General features: G+C 41.0%; 1 protein-coding gene across 1 annotated transcript in view; it reads left to right on the top strand.

Annotated features, from left to right (window-relative positions):
• LOC117003867 (microtubule cross-linking factor 1-like) overlaps positions 1-18100 on the top strand; it is a 105284-nt gene that overhangs the window by 13468 nt on the left and 73716 nt on the right. Inside the window, exons 2-3 of the mRNA XM_033074418.2 lie at positions 1-225; positions 1739-1897. Of these exons, the coding sequence (XP_032930309.1) occupies positions 28-225; positions 1739-1897 (357 nt within the window). The 5' untranslated portion in view covers positions 1-27. The remainder of the gene's footprint in view (positions 226-1738; positions 1898-18100) is intronic.

Below are 18100 nucleotides of genomic sequence, written 5' to 3'. Positions count from 1 at the left end.
GATGAGCTGGATGAACTTCGGGCTGAAATGGAAGAAATGCGTGACAGCTATTTAGAGGAAGATGTTTACCAGCTGCAGGAGCTCCGGCGAGAGCTGGACCGGGCGAACAAGAACTGCCGCATTCTGCAATATCGTCTCAGGAAAGCAGAACAGAAAAGCTTGAAAGTTGCACAAACGGGCCATGTGGATGGAGAGCTCATTAGGAGCCTGGAACAAGATTTAAAGGTGGGTTGAGAGATTAATATTCACAGCGAAAGAGAGCAGACTGTGATGTGGCTCTCTGCAGTGGAAGTGAGGGTGACACATGAAACAAGCAGTAGTTCTCCAAACGTCATGACCAATTTCCTTCTGCTGTGGTGGAGAACAAATATTCAGCTCATCGCCTTAAAAAGATGTGTCAGTGAGTAAAAAAACATGTGTTCAGATTCAAAATGAAAGAAATACAGTCAAGTTACATTTCTGCATTTGAAAGATTTAAAGGGTCTTGTTCTACTGGCTTTACTGAAAACCTTAGCTTTGCAATGCTGTATAAACAAAACCTGATATGCTTTTTCCAGTTCATGCTGTTTCCTTCCTTTTCACTTCTTGCTTATGCCAAGTAACTGGAAAAAAATAGTCTTAAGTTACATTTCTTAGTGTCTAGTGAGTTGCTTGTAACAGGAACAGACTCATAATATTTTTGTAGGGCAGACAGAGAATCAAAATGCTCTTTCCCTACAAACACAAATACCTGTAAAAATTATATTCATACTGAAACAGTTTTTGTATCTTTCAGAAATGCTTCCATTAAGACCAAATAACGCTTTTTATAGACATGATGTTTACCTAGCTTTACTCATCTTTCTTGATATTGCTATCTTGTAGCTATTTAAAAATATCTTCTGTAGAGAAGCACTGCTTTCAACTAGAATTATTAAGAATATTGTACTTAAAAATGGAAAACATAAAGCCTTCTGAAAGCAGAATGATTTGTTGTCAGCAGTGGAAATGAGAGTAACATATCGAGTCATCAAACCTTTTAAAATGTCAGATCTAATTTTTTCTTTTATGATGGAAACGGAATTATAACCTTATAACAGTAGCAAAGATACATTACTCAGTAAAAATCTTGTACCTGGATTTCAATGGAAAAAATATTGAGTGTTTTTATTACTGATTTATTGTAATTCCATAATTCCTCATCTTGTATGATGTATCACCTTTACAAATGTTTTTGGAGTAAATATTTATTCTTGTTAGGCTGGACTCAGAAAACCCAAGCTAGCATGTATTTCTGTATATATGTATTTCATATCACTCTTGCCTAGTTGTGATTGCTGCTAGAGCAGCAAGTTTGTGTGGCTGTGACTGCTGCATGCACGTTGCTTTGATCGATGACCTGTCAGCTTTATAGCACAATTCCTTGTCTTTGGCTTTGTCTGTGGGATGTGCTGGGACTTTGATGGGCAGCTTTGGTGTCTGCTTGTTTTCCTCCTGCTGTTCATGACATTGCCTTAGCATAATGTGTAGAGGGAGCTGGAGATGGGTAATCAAATATATTTTCAGTTTGGATTTCTTTATTAGAAATGAATATTCATATTGGTGCTTGGAAGGCTTGGAGTGTTCCATCAACAGTGTCATAATTGAATTAAAAATCTCTTGGCTGTCTAGGGCTGTAATATGCTTCTTACTGTAGGAGACATGCTGTAGCTGTTGCTCCTCATGGATGATCTTCATGCATTTGTCCTCTTTTGACCAGGTAGCCAAAGATGTTTCTGTCAGACTGCACCATGAGCTGGAGAGTGTGGAGGAGAAACGAGTTAAAGCAGAAGATGAAAATGAAGTCCTTCGGCAGCAAATCATTGAGGTGGAAGTATCCAAGCAGACTCTGCAAAATGAGCTGGACAAGTTAAAAGAGGTAAGCAATTGGCAGAAAAGCCATGCAGAGCAGTATTGCTGGGTTAGAATGGAAATTTGGCACACAGGTGTCTCAGACTAATTCTGACATGAAATGCTTGCTGATATTGCTTGTACAATTGTCCCAAAGGTCTCCTCTGTTATGTGTCCCAGATACATCATCAGTAATTTAGAATCAGTAGAGATGTAGATGAGTGATGCTCCACTTTTTGTCTGGGGCTTCTCACAGGGCTACTGTCCCGTTTTAGACTGTCTCCTTAAAAACTCTCTTCCTGCTGGAGCAAAACTCTTTCAGATTTGACTCCAGCTAGCTCTGTCTGTTCTTCACACAGACTGGGACTTCCACCTACTTAAAAGTCAAATGAAGTGTGCATGACTTGTCTGTGAGAGCAGAGTTCAGATAGGCAAGCCGCTGTTTTGGCTGGTACTCCTCAGTGGTGGTGGTGGTGGAGCCATCAGCATGAGCTGGACACAAGGAATGTGGTCTGTAATGCATAAATAACATTACACTTCAGCCACAGAAACACTGTCTCTTGAGAAAAGGGATCATTTCAACTGGTGTTGACACACAGTCATGCTGGGTGAAGTGATGATCCTTGGAAGCAAGTGAACTGAGGAGCTGGGGACTGTAAAGGAAAGCCAAATACTAAGCACAGCTCTTTGCTGGAGCCTACATCCCAGTCTGTAGTGGTATTTCTGTTCTCTTAACAGTACAGCAGATTGGCAGCTCACAGCCCCTGCTCTGTTTTAAACCAGATTGAGATAGAGCATTTAAACGTAATGAGGTAAGGCATTTATCCTCTGAGCCCTGGTCAGATTTAGAGAGCTGGTGCAATTATGTGTTATTTTAATCTTTCCAACATTACTTGTGAGTCAACTGGCACAAAGCCTGGCTCAGTTTTATAAGGACAGCTCCTATTTAATTTCTCTGTGTATTTGAGTTATGAATAGTCCAATGCAGGAATTTTGGAGTGTTTGTACCTAACAGAACAGATCATCAGCTGGCATACATATCAGTGTTGCTTAGATTACTTGTGAACCTGACACAAAAGATAAAGTCTGAATGATGTTTTAGCTATTCTTGCCCTTTCTCAATGTTATTTGTGAATGCTGGGCTAAGTGGACATGATACCATGTTACAGGGTCTGCAGTCACTGCTCTGTACAGAAATGCCACTGTACCCAATTGATTCCTTGCTGTTGATTAACATCCAGGTCCACTGGGTACTGTTTGATGGTCTTGGGGTTCAAGCAGAAACTAAATTGTGGATGAGGAGTGAGGGAAAAAATGGCCCAGCAGTACTGAAGACTCCAGCTAGCTCTAACCAGGCTGAATTTACCTTGCTGCTTAGGTGGTTGTAGCCTAGCTGTGCTGGGAAGCGCTGCTAAGTCAGCTGTGTCTCTGCTGGATTGCAAGATGAAGTGAACGCACCCTTACTTTGTAAGCATTCCCTGCCCCATAAGAGGCAAAAGCTGGAGGAGAGCTATGGAAAGGGAGAGGTAGCAGGTAGAATGATGGGATGTATTCATGCTCATTTGGAGATAAATCAGGCATAAGTGGGATCATGAGATGTAGTAGTAGTAGAGATAGTCTGGTTTCACATGCCGTGAATTGTGGTTTCTCTGGCAGTCACAATTTCACAAGGTCACAGGAGGTGAGAAGACGAGGTTGGAGTCCTTGGCAGGTCACACAAGGACAGATGAGCCAAAAGCTGGAGAAACACAGCTATGCTGTGTCAGATAAGTTGTGTGTTTGCAATGTTGTTGACATTGCTAAAAAAAATATATTCTTCACTCAAGATGTGTTCAAATAACTACCAGAAGTGGTGCCTCCTTAGGAACATTTAATGTGTGCAAGGAGTGTATTATAGTCGTGCCAGTGGGATAGCTTTATATATCAGGACAAAAGTGACTCTAAAGCCATGTAGCTTCTTCCCAATCCACCCTGACTCTGCACCTTGTCTATCTAAAGGCTGACAGTCGGAAAGAGCGTTTTTCTATCTGGTCCTGGAGCATTGCCTGCGACCCAGTTAGACAGTGTTCACTCTCTGATATAGCTTACTGCAACCATATGCTCATTCTCTGTAACAGCCTTGACTATTCTTTATCATCAGATCAACAGAAAGGTTTTCTCATATCTGTGTTCATATTTACTGCTTAAATCAGTGCTAGCTTCTGCTTTGGCATGCTGTACAATTCCCTCGGGTCCCGTTTCTCATTGCAGTAGATGGCATATATGTTGATTATCTTAAATGTATTTTGCATGCTGAAATACCTTTAGGAATTGTACACATCTCTGAGAGCACTCTTTCTTTAAAGGCACCTTTGGTGTTTATCATAATCTTTTGAAGAATTTCTAACATTTAGTATGTTTAGCACGGTTATATACTTTTTTATACCAATACCTGTTTTGATCTCCTATGATATTTTCAACAGTATTTCTTAGGTATATAGACTTGTTCTATCTAAATAACATTTTTATTTGCTTAAGAAAGAAGCCTTGCAGTTTTAACTGGGAAATTATTTTTGCCTCCTACTGACCACGTAATTTCAAGTTGTTGTATTAAATACATATGAAAGAGACTCCTCTCTTGTCACTAAATAATATTTCTCAGTGTGTCTTATTGTGAAAATAATCCTTCACAGTCCTCTCCTCTCCTCTCCTCTCCTCTCCTCTCCTCTCCTCTCCTCTCCTCTCCTCTCCTCTCCTCTCCTCTCCTCTCCTCTCCTCTCCTCTCCTCTCCTCTCCTCTCCTCTCCTCTCCTCTCCTCTCCTCTCCTCTCCTCTCCTCTCCTCTCCTCTCCTCTCCTCTCCTCTCCTCTCCTCTCCTCTCCTCTCCTCCCCCAGTCTCAGGTGCTTCTGGATTCCCATTCCATGACACACTTTCAGAAACTTTTGCATAATCTATCATAACAGCATCTAGGCCCTTGTTCTGTTCTGGTATCTGCCAAATGCAGATCAACAAAATATTCTGATTTTCACGGATTGTTTCATTAAGGAACTCTCAGATAACTGGTGAGTCACTTGCAGGTTTTTAGGATAATGCCACCTTCTTCTTTCCCTTTGTCTTTTTTGTCATAAATATACTCTATCCCTCCAGTCTTTTGCTGCATTTCCTGTGTTTTGAGCTAAGATATGAGTTGATAAGGATGTCTAACGAATGCTTGTGAATTTTGTCCAATTCTGATGTCTTCCAGTTGGACATCATTCTTCTCTGAATGTCTTCATCAGTATCCTGGCATTCACTTTGCTTACTCATGCCACTGTACTTCCTTTTTTTCTTTCAGTTCTCTTAGCGAAAAGATAATATAGTTCTTTCCCATCATACTTCCAATTTTTTATTTCAGATTTTACTTGTTTATCACTGTTTATCATCTGCTACTCTTGCCTGAAATGCCTTCACTGATTCTTTTGAAGATACTTCTTTCACAGGCTAATAATGTTTTCTCACTGAAAGTTTTTTAACTTTAATGACTGTAGCAAGTTTTTACTTTTGTGTGTCAGTCTTCTCTATCTGCTGAAGCACTGTGGTTCATTGATTTTTTTTTTTCCATTATTACATTCACCTACTTTTTCAGTTTTCATTTATCAAATCTTCCCTTTCTGTCTTACTGTGAACATTTCAACTGATTTTGGGCCGCTCTCTGATACCTTTTTCTGTGGCACTCTCCATCAGACCTGCAGTTTTCCTACTGCTTTGAACACTCCTTTGTAGCATATCGTGGGGTGTTTCTGAGAACTGTCCCTTCTAGGAATTTGCTAGGATTTTCTGTGACTTAACAAACCAGCTTCCTCCTTACAGCTTTGAAAGCAAAGGCAGTGTGCCCTCACAGATTTGATAAGAACACATATCCCTGCCAAGGCTTGCTTGCTTTTTCCTCGTGTCGTCTGGGTTATTAACATTGCCATTTGAGTCAGTAGGCTGCCAGGAGAGGAAAAAGATTACTCCATCACTAACAAATTACCTCAGCAACATTCCTGCAACTGTCATTTCTCCTTTTCTAATATCCTAATGCACCTCATGAGAAATATTGATGTGTTTCTCAATCAATCAACCAGGAGACATTCAGAGCACCTTTTTTCCAGAGTTTCCTTTCCTTTGCACTAATTTTTGAAAAGCCCTTACCAATTCTCTTCTGAGCATCTACAAATCAGAACTTTTCTCAAAGGCTTGACAACAGCAAGTGGATTTTCTTTGTGAAATCAACATCTCCACTGGAGCCACCAGGGCATCTTTAAGGAACTTCCTCCTTATATTTTCTCAGGAAAGATACTTCACAAAAGGATGATCTATTTTTAGTGCAAGTGTAGGCAACTACATGCTTGGCAAGTGTTGGGTGTCTTTATATACAGCAATCATTAATTCCACTGCAAGCAATACCTTTCAGAACAATCCTGTCTCTGAAAGCTCCATACCTGAGCAAGAACAAATCATTTTTGCTACTTATTGAAGAAAAGCAGGTGGCACAGGACCAGCTCCTGTTCCCCATGAGGAGAATGAGTTGGTTGCTTGTTGGCAGCTGCTAAACATGTATTTTCACATGTCCTTTGTCTGGGTTTGGCGTGGTGAGCCAGGGTAGAGCTGTGCAGCACTGACACTGCTGGCGAAGGGCAGCCCTGTCAGACCAGACAAAGAGAGGGGAGGAATAAGGTCAGGGGTAGCAGCTGCTGAAAGGTTTGATGTGAGTGCTATGAAATGGGTTAGCAAGAAAGGAATCACAACTGTGTAACTGGGAAGAAAGGGGCATTCATTGGCTGTGTGTTGGCCATACTGAGCTGGTGGCAGTCTTTCTTCTGGCCACTGAAAGCAGAAGGACCAGAGGGGGTGTGACTGGAGGTGTTGCTTTGTGTCTTGCAAGGACCTCTGCTATAGCAGCAGCCTCCCACTTGACACTGAAGTTTTCTCGGTCAGCTCCTAGCTCCGGTTGAAATGCTTCAAGCCCTTCAGGTTGTTGGGACCAATAGAGACCCAAGTGCTGCTCTCTGGGCATCTTCCTTCAGGAAACCACTTCCAGCTGATGGAGGGCTATGGCCGCAGCTTGTGTTCACTGGTGTTTTTACAAATAAGGGTAGAAGCAAAAGGCAAGAAATCCTGTTTCCATCATTTCTGCTTAAGAGGAGGGAAGCACAAGTCCTCTGGCCCTTAATAATGTCTCCAACATGTCTCTTCAGGACACAGACTGAAATGAGAACAAGTACCTACTGTAAATGGGCTTTCCCAGGTTACCTGTGGGCTTTTTAGGGCACTGACGTCTATAAATGCTCTCTCATCCAAGAGCTTTACTTGTTTTGGAGGGTGTAATGCCCAAGCTTATTCCCTGCTCCTCGCCTGCAGCACCTGATTTTTGAGGCACTGTTCAAGAACTGCTGCTTTTAACAGTCTAAGAAAATGTTCTGTTAAAATATTTGTTTAACAGAGTGGAAATCTACATTCAGAAACTTATGAAAATGACAGAAATATTCAAGATAAGTTGGAAAGTCTTTCAGACATATTATTTTGAGACACTCCAAAGTGTAAGTGCAGTATACTCTGTTTAACGTTAATAGAGGTGGAGAGAATTTTGTTCATAGAAGAATTAAGCTCTATAAGCACAATATAGCAAAATTAAATGTGGAGGCTGCTGTGTGTAATCTGGAGCTTAGTGTGACAGTGATTTTCATTGCCACGAACCTTGTAAGCAGGGCAAAACACATGCTGCATATGTGTAAATTGTGATCATTCCAATCTGAAATCACATTTCTCTCTTTTTGTTCTGATATAAATACATAGATCTGGTGGGAAGTGGTACACAAGTGGTAAAGAAATTATTTTTTGTGAAAACACACTTTTTTGCATAAAACATTACCCTATGTTTTCATTAGCTAGAAATTTATACATATTAATTAAAGTGGCATCTAATGTTTTTCAGACATTTTTCAAATTAAATTTACTCATAGAAGTAGGGATATACTGTGAAAATTCTTTGATTTTTGTAATACATTACCTTTTATAGCTATCAGTGATTTTACCTGAGGGGAAATTTATGAGAAACAGGACAGGATTCAAGTAACAGTAAAAGGACTAAGCAAGAGCACTATGTTGACTCAATAACCCTGTTTAGAATTTAGTACTTGTGCCAGTTTTAAGTAATGAAGTCCTATGCAATAATCATAACTAAACCCATTAACTGAATGAAAGTTTTACCGCAGCACCATTTTGTCTCCAATCTCTTTTTTCCACTGTGATAAATAATAAATTGGTACCTACCCACAGCGAATGATTTATGGTTGTTATGGCATTTCAGGAACTTACAGAGAGTGAAATGGTCTGCTTCTTCATAGTAGGAGGCAATGCATGGGAATGGATCTCTCTGGACTCAAAAAACATAGTAGTTAGGAAGCAAACTCAGTAACATGATAGATTTTTATTTTAAGTAATTATATTATGCATCTTCTAATGCACTGTCCACATTTCTTTTTTAGAAATTTTAAAATATCTTTAATCCAAAGCACCCCTCAAATTTTCGAAATCTTTTGTGCCAGTCTCTTATGTTATAAATGCCCCTCCCTGAGCAGTATCGGCATTAAGAAATTAAGATTTATGACTTATCAAATAAGTTGCCGTCAAGCTCCAATTAGTCCTTATTTTCTAGGTATTTGCTATTTGTCCAGACTGGCCAGCAGTCATCTGACACTACTTCCAAATCCTATTATAACTTTTGTAGTGATTTTGAGATAAAGTAACAGTGATTCTGCTGATCAGATCCAGAGACCTGTCTCGTGCAAAATTCCTGCTCTTCTGTTACTCAGCCTGAGTTTCTCATCCCAGGCATGGGCTTCTGATGACTCACCCCCTTCATTACTCCCAAATACTTTGAAGGACCACAACTGACCTCTGCATATGGAGATATTATGTTTAAGTGATGACATTTACAGCAGGAAAAATGACCTGCCATAGATACATGACTGTCTAAGTACTAGTTAGTTATAAGGAAACCTTTTTTGTATGATTAATGAAATTTCTCTGCGCTCCATTGATCATGCATTTTTCTTACTACATAGCAGAAGTCTTTTGGTAACTTTTTCAATAGCAGACTGGCATGGAGAAGTTCAAACAGCGTATCAGTCTCCCCATCCTCCATCCAGTTACCAAAAATAATCCTGCTGTTGGTCACATGGGCTTCAGCAGTGACAGTGCAAACAAACTGCAGTCTCTGTGACACTTCAATTTGAAAAATACGTTATTTTCTGTTAATTCCTTCCCTTAATGTATCCTAATATAATTAAAGGTTTTCTTCAGCAAACCCTTGCAAAATATTGGTATCAAATGCTTCAAGTGCTGTTCTGGGGAGAAAAATAAGTGCATGCTCTCCGTATTCTAAATTGTGTTTCAACTGAGGCATAAGTCCTAGGTGAAAACAGTATCCTTTGTTTTCCTTGCCAAGGTGTGGACAAGGCTTTGTTTCAGGGGAAGTAAACTGTCACAGCATGCTGCTGTTTCTGAGAACAGAAGCTGTGATTAAAAGTTGGAATATTCACAGCTAAATGCATGCTGAAGTTGATTAGGTATATCCCTCCCTGTTCCACTCTTCGGCGAAACTAATTCAGATCAGCAACCATCTGGCAACTGTTCCTGTGGGAAGTGTCATGCAGTGTTTGGGGTGGAGGTGGATACCAGTGCATTGTGTTTTCAGAGAGATCTCGTGCTGTGCCCTCCCTGCTTTCCTCCCAGGGCTCAGAGGAGCCAGCACACATCCCAGGTGAATGTAGCCTTGTGCACATCAGGGAGTTCCAGCTGAAGGAGAAACGGTGTGCAAACCTGTAAAAAGCTCCCTTCACTTGGTGCTCAGTGCAGAGCTGGCATCAGTGGCCAGCTCAGTGCCACCACTCCCGGGAGGCACAGCTTCCCTGCCGCCCTTTGGCTGGCTCCTGGTGAGCGGGCGCCAACTCTTTTCATCTCACATCACCAGTGACTTCATCCCGGCATCTGGAGCTCTGGGTGGCAGGACGGAAAAGAGGGAAAGACAGTCTGTCAGGGTGAGAAGAGGAGCTTTGTGAGGTGCATAGATTCTAAACAAATTTTCCAGATTGCCTGTGGTTTTTGTTGTGATGATGCTGCACTCAGGAATATGTGTCACTCCAGAGTGCTGCCATCCATGGGGATGGTATTGTCCGGAAATGCTTAGCAAGGTGAAAAAAAAGTCAGAGCTATTGATTTTTGTCCTTCTTTGAAAGGGTTACTTGATTATTTTTCTTCTGAAATTAATTATTTAGACTTGCTTCTCTAGCTCTATTTTTAAAAGGAGAACGTAACTTATTGCACAGATAACTTATGAATTATTAACATTGCACTACTCAAGCTGTCAGAGGATGAATGAGGGGCAAAGATCTGACTGTCTTGGCAAGTTTTGCATTGCCACATACTATGGCACTGGGCTTTCCCTCTTCTCTATGCCTGGCATTCTGCAGGTAAGACTGGCTCCACTGCCCAAAGCCTTGCTGGCTGAAAGGCAGCCCAGCTTGGCAGAGTGCCACACATTGCCTGGATCTGTCAAGAATTTCTTCGTTCCTCTGAAAGGGAAAAATGGAGTCAGATGGTGTAAGTAGGTCAGGAAAAGGGTTTAAGTGGCAAAGAGGTGGAATTATGCTGTTGTGACTCTTCAAGCAACTTTTAATCAGCACATTTTGCTGCTCTGGGTAAATAACCTGTTTCTTTGTGCCACAGGTGAGGATACTTTTTCCTATCTTGCTCTTTTTGCAAACCTAATCCATGCCAAAGCACTGGTGTGTGCATTGTTTCAGCCTCTTTCTCATGCCCACAGGAGTGATCCCCACACCCACACTGGTTTTGCCACCAGTTATATCAGCTGGGAGCTCTCTGCAAGGTTAGGTTGTTTTTTCACCTTGTTCCTACACTCAGCTTTCTGAAAAATGCCTGGTGAGGAGACAGTATCTGTTCTGTGGGAGGAGGCAAGACAAAGCCTTCACTGGATTGGGGTTTGGGTTTGATGTGCCTTGGTGTGAGAAAGTCTGAAGTTCCTTTAAGCACCCATAATGGTGGTTCATTCATTCTGGAAAAATGACACAGTCTGCCCCTAATGGGTACACCATTTGTGATTTCTCTGTTTCCTTTCCTCTGCTGTATATTTTGTCACAAGATGGCAACTCTAGCTGAAATGAATGCAAAAATTACAAGATATTCGTACCCAAATTTTATGTCTTGTTCCAACAACAGTAGCCAGAGCTGGGGAGGGTAAGTTGTGCTGATATTTAGGGACATCAGCATTATGCCTACGTGGGCAGAAGAAGCACAGCGATCCATCTGAGACTGACAGATGTACGTATTGGTCTATTTAAGGTTTCTTTCTCGGGGATCACTCCAAAATAGTTACAGCCCAATCTCTCCAGCGTGCTCTTGCCTCAGTCAGCTGTGCCAAGAGAAAGTGGGTCTTGTGCAGAGATTGGTGAAGGCAGCTCACCTCATTGTTGCTGTGTGCAGAGTTCAGGATAAATTCCCATCCCTGAGTTCAGTGGTTTCAAAACAAAAGACTTTGAAAGGATCAAGGAGGGAATACAGTTATTAAATCATATGATAAAACAGTTCTAGTGAAAACCTTTAAATTGTTTTTCTCGTTAATGTTTTTCATTATATATTTTTTTTTCTAGAAAAAAATAATTGAGGCTTTGTTTTGTTCATCTCTTCTTTCAGTTTTCAAGAGTCTGGTCCTTCATAGAATAGAAGGATCTTTAAATGTCATCTAGTCCAACCCACCTTCAATGAACAGGGACATCTTCAACTAGATCAGGTTGTTCAGAGCCCCAGCCTGACCTTGAATGTTTCTAGGAATGGGGCATCCACCACCTCTATGAGTGTCCTGGTTTAGGGCAAATTTAGGAGGAAACCTCCTAATGGGGTCCCTCTAGTAGGGAAATTCAAGTGTTCCCTCCCTCCCACTGGTTCAGGAAAGATTTTCTTGGAGAAAAGTGGGAAAAAACTGTTTGTTTAACAAGCTAAGTACTCACAAACATGAAAAACTGAATAATATTAAACAGTGGAGCCTTTCATTGCTCTGAAGAGATGGCAAATTCAGAAAAGTCTTTCTGTGGATTGGAAAGAGGGAGAGTCCTTCTCGTGGGTGTAGCCTCAGCTTTCCCTCCATCTCTCTGGGGTTTGGGTCCTGTGTCCCAGCCACAGGCCAGCTTGGGGGGCCCCTGGATGATAGTCCTGGTGTTCCCAGACTGAGCAATGGCTCCAAAAAAACTTCTGGCCTCAGTTAACTAAAAAACTAACTAAAATCAAAGGAGCACTCTCCCACTGTCCGTGCTGCAGACAACCCAGTCCACGAGAAGGATGCAGGGGAGCAAGTGCAGGTTCTGCAAACAAACTGAGTGCTTCTTCTGCCCCCTTCACTCTCAGTACCAGTCCTAAAGGTGCAAAACTTAATATCCTGCATAAAGAGAACAGACAACTGGGGATACAAGCATTATAAAGTCACCCTAGGAGACTGGGAAATCTCAATGTTTCACCATCCTCATCATAAAAATTTCTTCCTTATGTCCAATCAAAATCTATCTCCTACTGGTTTAAAATCTTCACACCTTGTCCTATTGCATCAGGCCTTACAAGCCTGCTCTCATTGTTCTAATAAGACCTCTTTAGTTTTGAAAGGATGCCATAAGGTCTTTCCAGAGCACTTCCATTTGGACATTGAGCCATTGACCATTATCATCTGATTGTGACCATCCAACCAATGCCTCATCCACGAAACAACACCCATCAAATCTGTATCTCTCCATTTTAGAGAGAAGGATGTTGTGGGGAACCGTGTCAAAGGCCTTACAGAAATACAGGTGACATCTGCTAGTTCTTCCCTTGCCTGCTGATAGAGTCACTCCTTCACAGATCACCAGGTTGCTCAGGCAGGATGTGCCCTTGGTGAAGCTGTGCTGGATGTCTCAAATCACTTCCCTATCCTCCATGTGCCTTAGCACAGCTTCTAGGAGGGTCTGTTCCATCATCTTTCCAGGCACACAGGTGAGGCTGACAGGGTAGTCTTTCCCAAAGTCCTCCTTTCTGAAGGAATCTGCTTTTCCGTTGCCATGCTCACGTGTCTTTTATGATGAACTTACTAATTCTTTGATTATTTCCAAACCAGAAGATGTAGTGCATACTGCCATAGGTATCATAAACTACTGGCAATTATAGGGGAAAGTTCCCTTAATGGTTTGGGGAGGAACTGAAATGCAGGTCCTGCATTACTTATAAGGATGTGAAAGGGTGGGAATCACTTGTGGGCAGGAGCTTCCTTGACCATTGTATTAAAAACACTGATTGTTATACCCTGACCATTATGTATCAAAATGGTAGAATGATAGCTATTATGTGCTCTGCTGTTGTAGTGAGCTGTCAGAGTGTGTGACTACAGTTTCTGGATTACCTTCACAAGAGAAGGGAAAAAGAAATTAGGTTACTTTCCTTTAAATAAAAAAAGGTAAAAAATTAGTGAGACTGTATCTTTGAAATGCCCAGCCCACCACTTCTGCCTTTTGGTGTCCTTCATCTCCTCCAATGGCAAACAGATCAGCTTTCCTCTCTTTTCCTCTTTCCTCTTCTAGAGGTCCTTGGTGGGATTCTCTCATCTTCTGTTCCTTTCTTTTCTTCTTCACCTTAGGTTTTCCCCCAGCATATTTCAGATACGGATGCTAAGTTGAAGAATAAATTCTCCGGTATATGCACACCAACCCTCAAGGTTAGGAGCAGCTGAGATGTGCAGGACTTCAGACACACACTGGGACGGCAGTCTCTGGTGCTGAGGGCTGAGCTACACTATTTGGAAAATTATTTTACACCTGCTTCCAGAAAGTTACTCCCCTAGGTCAGGACTTCAGGCAAGGAAAAAAATATTTAAACAGGAAGCTTTTTCTGCTATTTATGGTTCCATCTGCTCTCAATCTCCCTGAAAATACTGTGAGAACATTCCCATGGTGGGATAATTAGTCACTTCCATTCTGGGCCTGACTGTAGTAAGTGCAAAAAAATCAAACAAAATGGAAAATAATATACCAGTGAATATTAAAGTCAGGGTGGTTTTTATCCTATAGTGTTGATTTCACTCTTGGGTAAAGTTTTGCATCTGTTTGGTCTTGTTTGAGTGAATACTCCACCACTTCACACAGCCATAGAGGAGACTGTAACTTAACACAAATTCAGAGATGTCTCTTGCTTCTCTTGGACACAACTCTTGCAAAAATAACCATATGTAAGAAACCGTGTGTTCTTTGTGGGGAAGATGTAAAAAATAGGAAGAGTCCCTGTGGCTCTGCACAGGAAGGTGAGCCATTGGCACTCCTGCAGCTGCTTTTCATTGGCTCTTGGAAAAAAAAACAGACTCTTGGAAAAAAAACAGAAATGTTGCATGAATTGCTGTTCTTCTGAGTCGGTGTGAAAAAACCACTGTGGATAACTTTGGCACTGTTGTTTCTGTGCTACAGAAAAAAAAATTGACAGTAATTTTCTTAGTCAAAGGGAAGGAAGAAGGAGCCTTTGAAGGGTTGAGCAGTTTGGATGCGGACATTTCACACATGCTTTGTATCTTCATGGATACTTTCCTTAGATGTAAGAGCAAGAGGAAGGCTTTGGATACAATGTAACACAGGTATCCACAAATTCATGCTCCAAAAGAAGTACCATACCTCTTCAAAGAGTCTGTATTGAAAGAAAGATCTTTGTCATGCTACCACATGATTTTTCACTGCAAATACAAACCAAGAGAGAGGGAAAAAAGAAAGCCTTTCTGAAGGCTTTCCTCAACCAACCAGCATCTAATTCTCAGTGTATAAAGACTGAACTGCTTTCCAGGATCCACTAAACCCAGTTACTAACAAAGGCATTTTCACAACTAAACCTGACAGTCTGTTAACTGGTTTTAAAAGTGGGTGTTGATTGGATCCTGGCACCTTTAGCCCAGGTCATCAGCCGACATAATTGAAGGGGACAGGAGCACTAATTAGAATGCACCGGTTGTTGTTCTTGTCATATTATAATCTGGGTTTTAAAATCTAAGCCATCTTTCTTCCCTTTCCTGGTCTGCAACTGATTTGCTTTCTCACTTGTACCCTCCAGCTCTTGCCCTGAGCTCCTGGAGTTGGGTTTTACTTGGCAGCTGAGAGAGGAGAAGGGGAAGAATATGAGAGATTTCCTCCTGGGCAATTAGGAGAGGAAATAGTTCAGATGAATTGCCCACCACCAAAGGCTCATTTTACTCCTGTTTCGTATGAAGACCTGCTGGGTGAGGAGGATGTGGCAGTAACCACTTAGAACCTTGTGATGGGTAGTGAGAAATAGAAAGCGTTGGGATAATATTGATTTAGCTTTAATTTTCTATTCAGGGGCTTCTTGTGTTGCAAGAACCTACTGCTCATACCTGATTATCCATAATCAAGACATTTCAAACAAAGCCATTAACTGAAATATTTCTAGTCTTCCTCTGAAATTCATAATAAAGGTTTAAAACCTTAAACCAGATTGGCAGGTTGACATTTGCAAGAATTGTTTTTGCCATGTAAAACTGCTAGCATAAAAGAGACTCAGCATCATTAAGGATTTATTGAGCTTCTATTATCTCCATTAAAGTACTGACTATTATTTTCAAATGAAAGATGTACCACAATGAAATCATTAGTGACTCTGCATTTAGGGATTCTTTTTGGCAGCATTCCTAACAACTATAGCCAGGTAGTCAATCTCTGCCAGTGTGACATGCAGTGACAACTTATCTTTTCCTCTTTGATAGGAGATGGAGAATTTGACCAGAAGTGAGTAGATATCAGAATGTCATCATGATCATAGCTATCTGTGGTTCTTTTTTTTTAATAAACCTCATGGAGTAATAACTTTGGCTTTTTACTTTATTTTCATTCCTTAATTGGAGACCTATTTTTTTTTATCATGACTGAGTGTGGGTTACAAACACAGCCTTGGGGAGTGAGATGATGAAACAAAAAGCAAAATATCCCATTACTGCCCAGGTAGGGAAAAATACGTCCATATGTTAAGCTTTCTAGGAGTTTACATTCGATTCCTAGGAATTTTGAAATATGGGAGAAACTGATGACAATACTTACATATTTACAAGGGATTGAGGGTAAGGGAATTGGACCTTGAGAGGAGTCAAAGGTCTGATTTCTGTGTGCAGTTTTTAAAGAGAAACTGGCTGTGTGGTAAGGTCAAGTCAAGCCTTCACAGGTAACAATGGCTATCTCCAGAGGCAGTCCTCCAGGCGAAGAGATTTTTAGATTTTTTTCTGTCTCAAATTGTTGATTATTTTGCAGATCTAATTAATCCTTTAGACTAATATGCATCAAAGCACCCAATATTTTGATTTGATGTCCAACAGCAAACAAGTGCCTGAGGTTTAATGAAGCATTTTGACTGCAGCCAAATCAGATATGAAGGCTTCAGTATCTTGCAACTGTGCGTACTCTCAAAAGTTAGCTAAAAAAAGGTTTGATTGGAGTCTTGTGGTGGAGTGCCTATTCCTGCCCGTACAGTGTGGGATCCAGCCACCACACAGTCCCCTTTCCCCATATGTGGTACCACTTTGTCTACTCCAGACTGTCAGTTTAGCATTGTGGTAACAGGTAATGAACTAAAATCTGGGCTAGGTGAGGTTGAGCAGATAGAAGTTTAAAAGGTATTTCTGTTCTTGCAAATGATGTTTAAAGCAGCATCTGGGGCTTTGATCAAGTAGACCCTCAAGGTAAATCTGTTTAGTGTACGTACTTTTTGATTGCCAGCGCTGAAATCTCTGCATGGAATGAGGTTTGTAAACAGCAGTAAGAAAAGGTTCTGCTGACAGACTATATTCCTTGGCATGGATTGGCTGTCCTCTGCTATGATAAGCAGAGAAAGCCTCTTGCAACTGCACGTCTGAGGGCACTGGCCAACCCACCAGCTTCTGCCTTTGGTAGGGGATAATTTGTTCATCTGCCAGGAGGAATGGAAAAGAACATGTCTCCTTTCCTTTCTTTGCCAAACTACATGTACAAATATTCCTCCTGCAGAGCAGTCACCTGATCGGCTGTGCACCTGGGGCAGCTGCTTGCCTACTCACAAGTATACCAGCTGCAGGTGGCTGTCTCTCTTCTGCTCAAATTTGGAGCATTTGCTGGGTGAGGGACACTGGAGCCAAAGACTCAAAGTGAAAATTCACCTGTGACAGTGAAAGGATATCTTAATTCTCAGAAGATTTAATAGTTATCTGAGATTGTGTGCATGCTCTGCATTTTGTCTCACAATTGTCAGAAAAGCAGAGTTTTCATGAAAGGGAAGCAGAAGGAGGAAGGAAATTATAATGCCCAGATTTTTAGAGACTGATGGTACAAAGGGTAGGATTGTGGAAACAGAACAGCTCTTTCAGATATAAAGAGTGATAAATTGCTTCAGCATGATGATGCTCATCAGAAGCAAGTGAGTAACAGAAAAAGAATGTAATTTCAATTATACCATAAATTCACTTTTGGCTGGCACAAGCAGCTATCAGAGGGCAGACAGAATTTCCTTTCTAACCTTAATGAAATACAACCACTCTGATTTTAATTTGCAGTTGGGGTTTCTTCTTTGGTGCAGCAGAGGTTGGAAAACACTGTTGCTCTTTTTTATTTTACGTTTTTATTTTACATGAAGCCTATTTGCCTTCCTCTGTTTGTATTATTAATTCCCTGGGTTTTTTAATATGTGAATTTCCTGTGATGATCTCATTATGTTTACAGCATTTCTTGCAGTGTTGTAAACAGTGACTGATGCCTTGTTTTCATATTTGGGTGTGGCAGGGAGTAGCCACATGCAAACTGCTGGTGAGCCACATCCAGGGAGCCCAATCTAATGTCAGCATGAGACTCCTTTCAGGCAAGGCAGATTCGCTGTTAATGCCATCAGGCTTGAGGACTGTCTCCACTGAATTCCAGGGGGATTTAAACAGTAGTGAAAAAAGATAAATAAGGGAAAGACTATGCTAAAATTTAATTTAAAGTATTACAGATACAAGAAAGAAAACAGTCCTTGAGAAAAAAATCCTGAATGCGCAGTGCTGTTGTATATGCAAGGATTTTGGGCAATCTTACACAAATTTTTTGCTGGTATAACTGCTTCAAGTACTAGTAGTTCTTTCATAATCACAAAAATGAAAAGAAGGCATTTCAGAGTGTTTACTGACATTTAGTAATGT

Source organism: Catharus ustulatus, chromosome 1, assembly GCF_009819885.2.
Source record: "Catharus ustulatus isolate bCatUst1 chromosome 1, bCatUst1.pri.v2, whole genome shotgun sequence".
NCBI classification, from domain to species: Eukaryota; Metazoa; Chordata; class Aves; order Passeriformes; family Turdidae; genus Catharus; species Catharus ustulatus.
The sequence above is the reverse complement of the archived record's forward strand: the minus strand, read 5'-3'. Positions and strand labels throughout refer to the sequence as shown.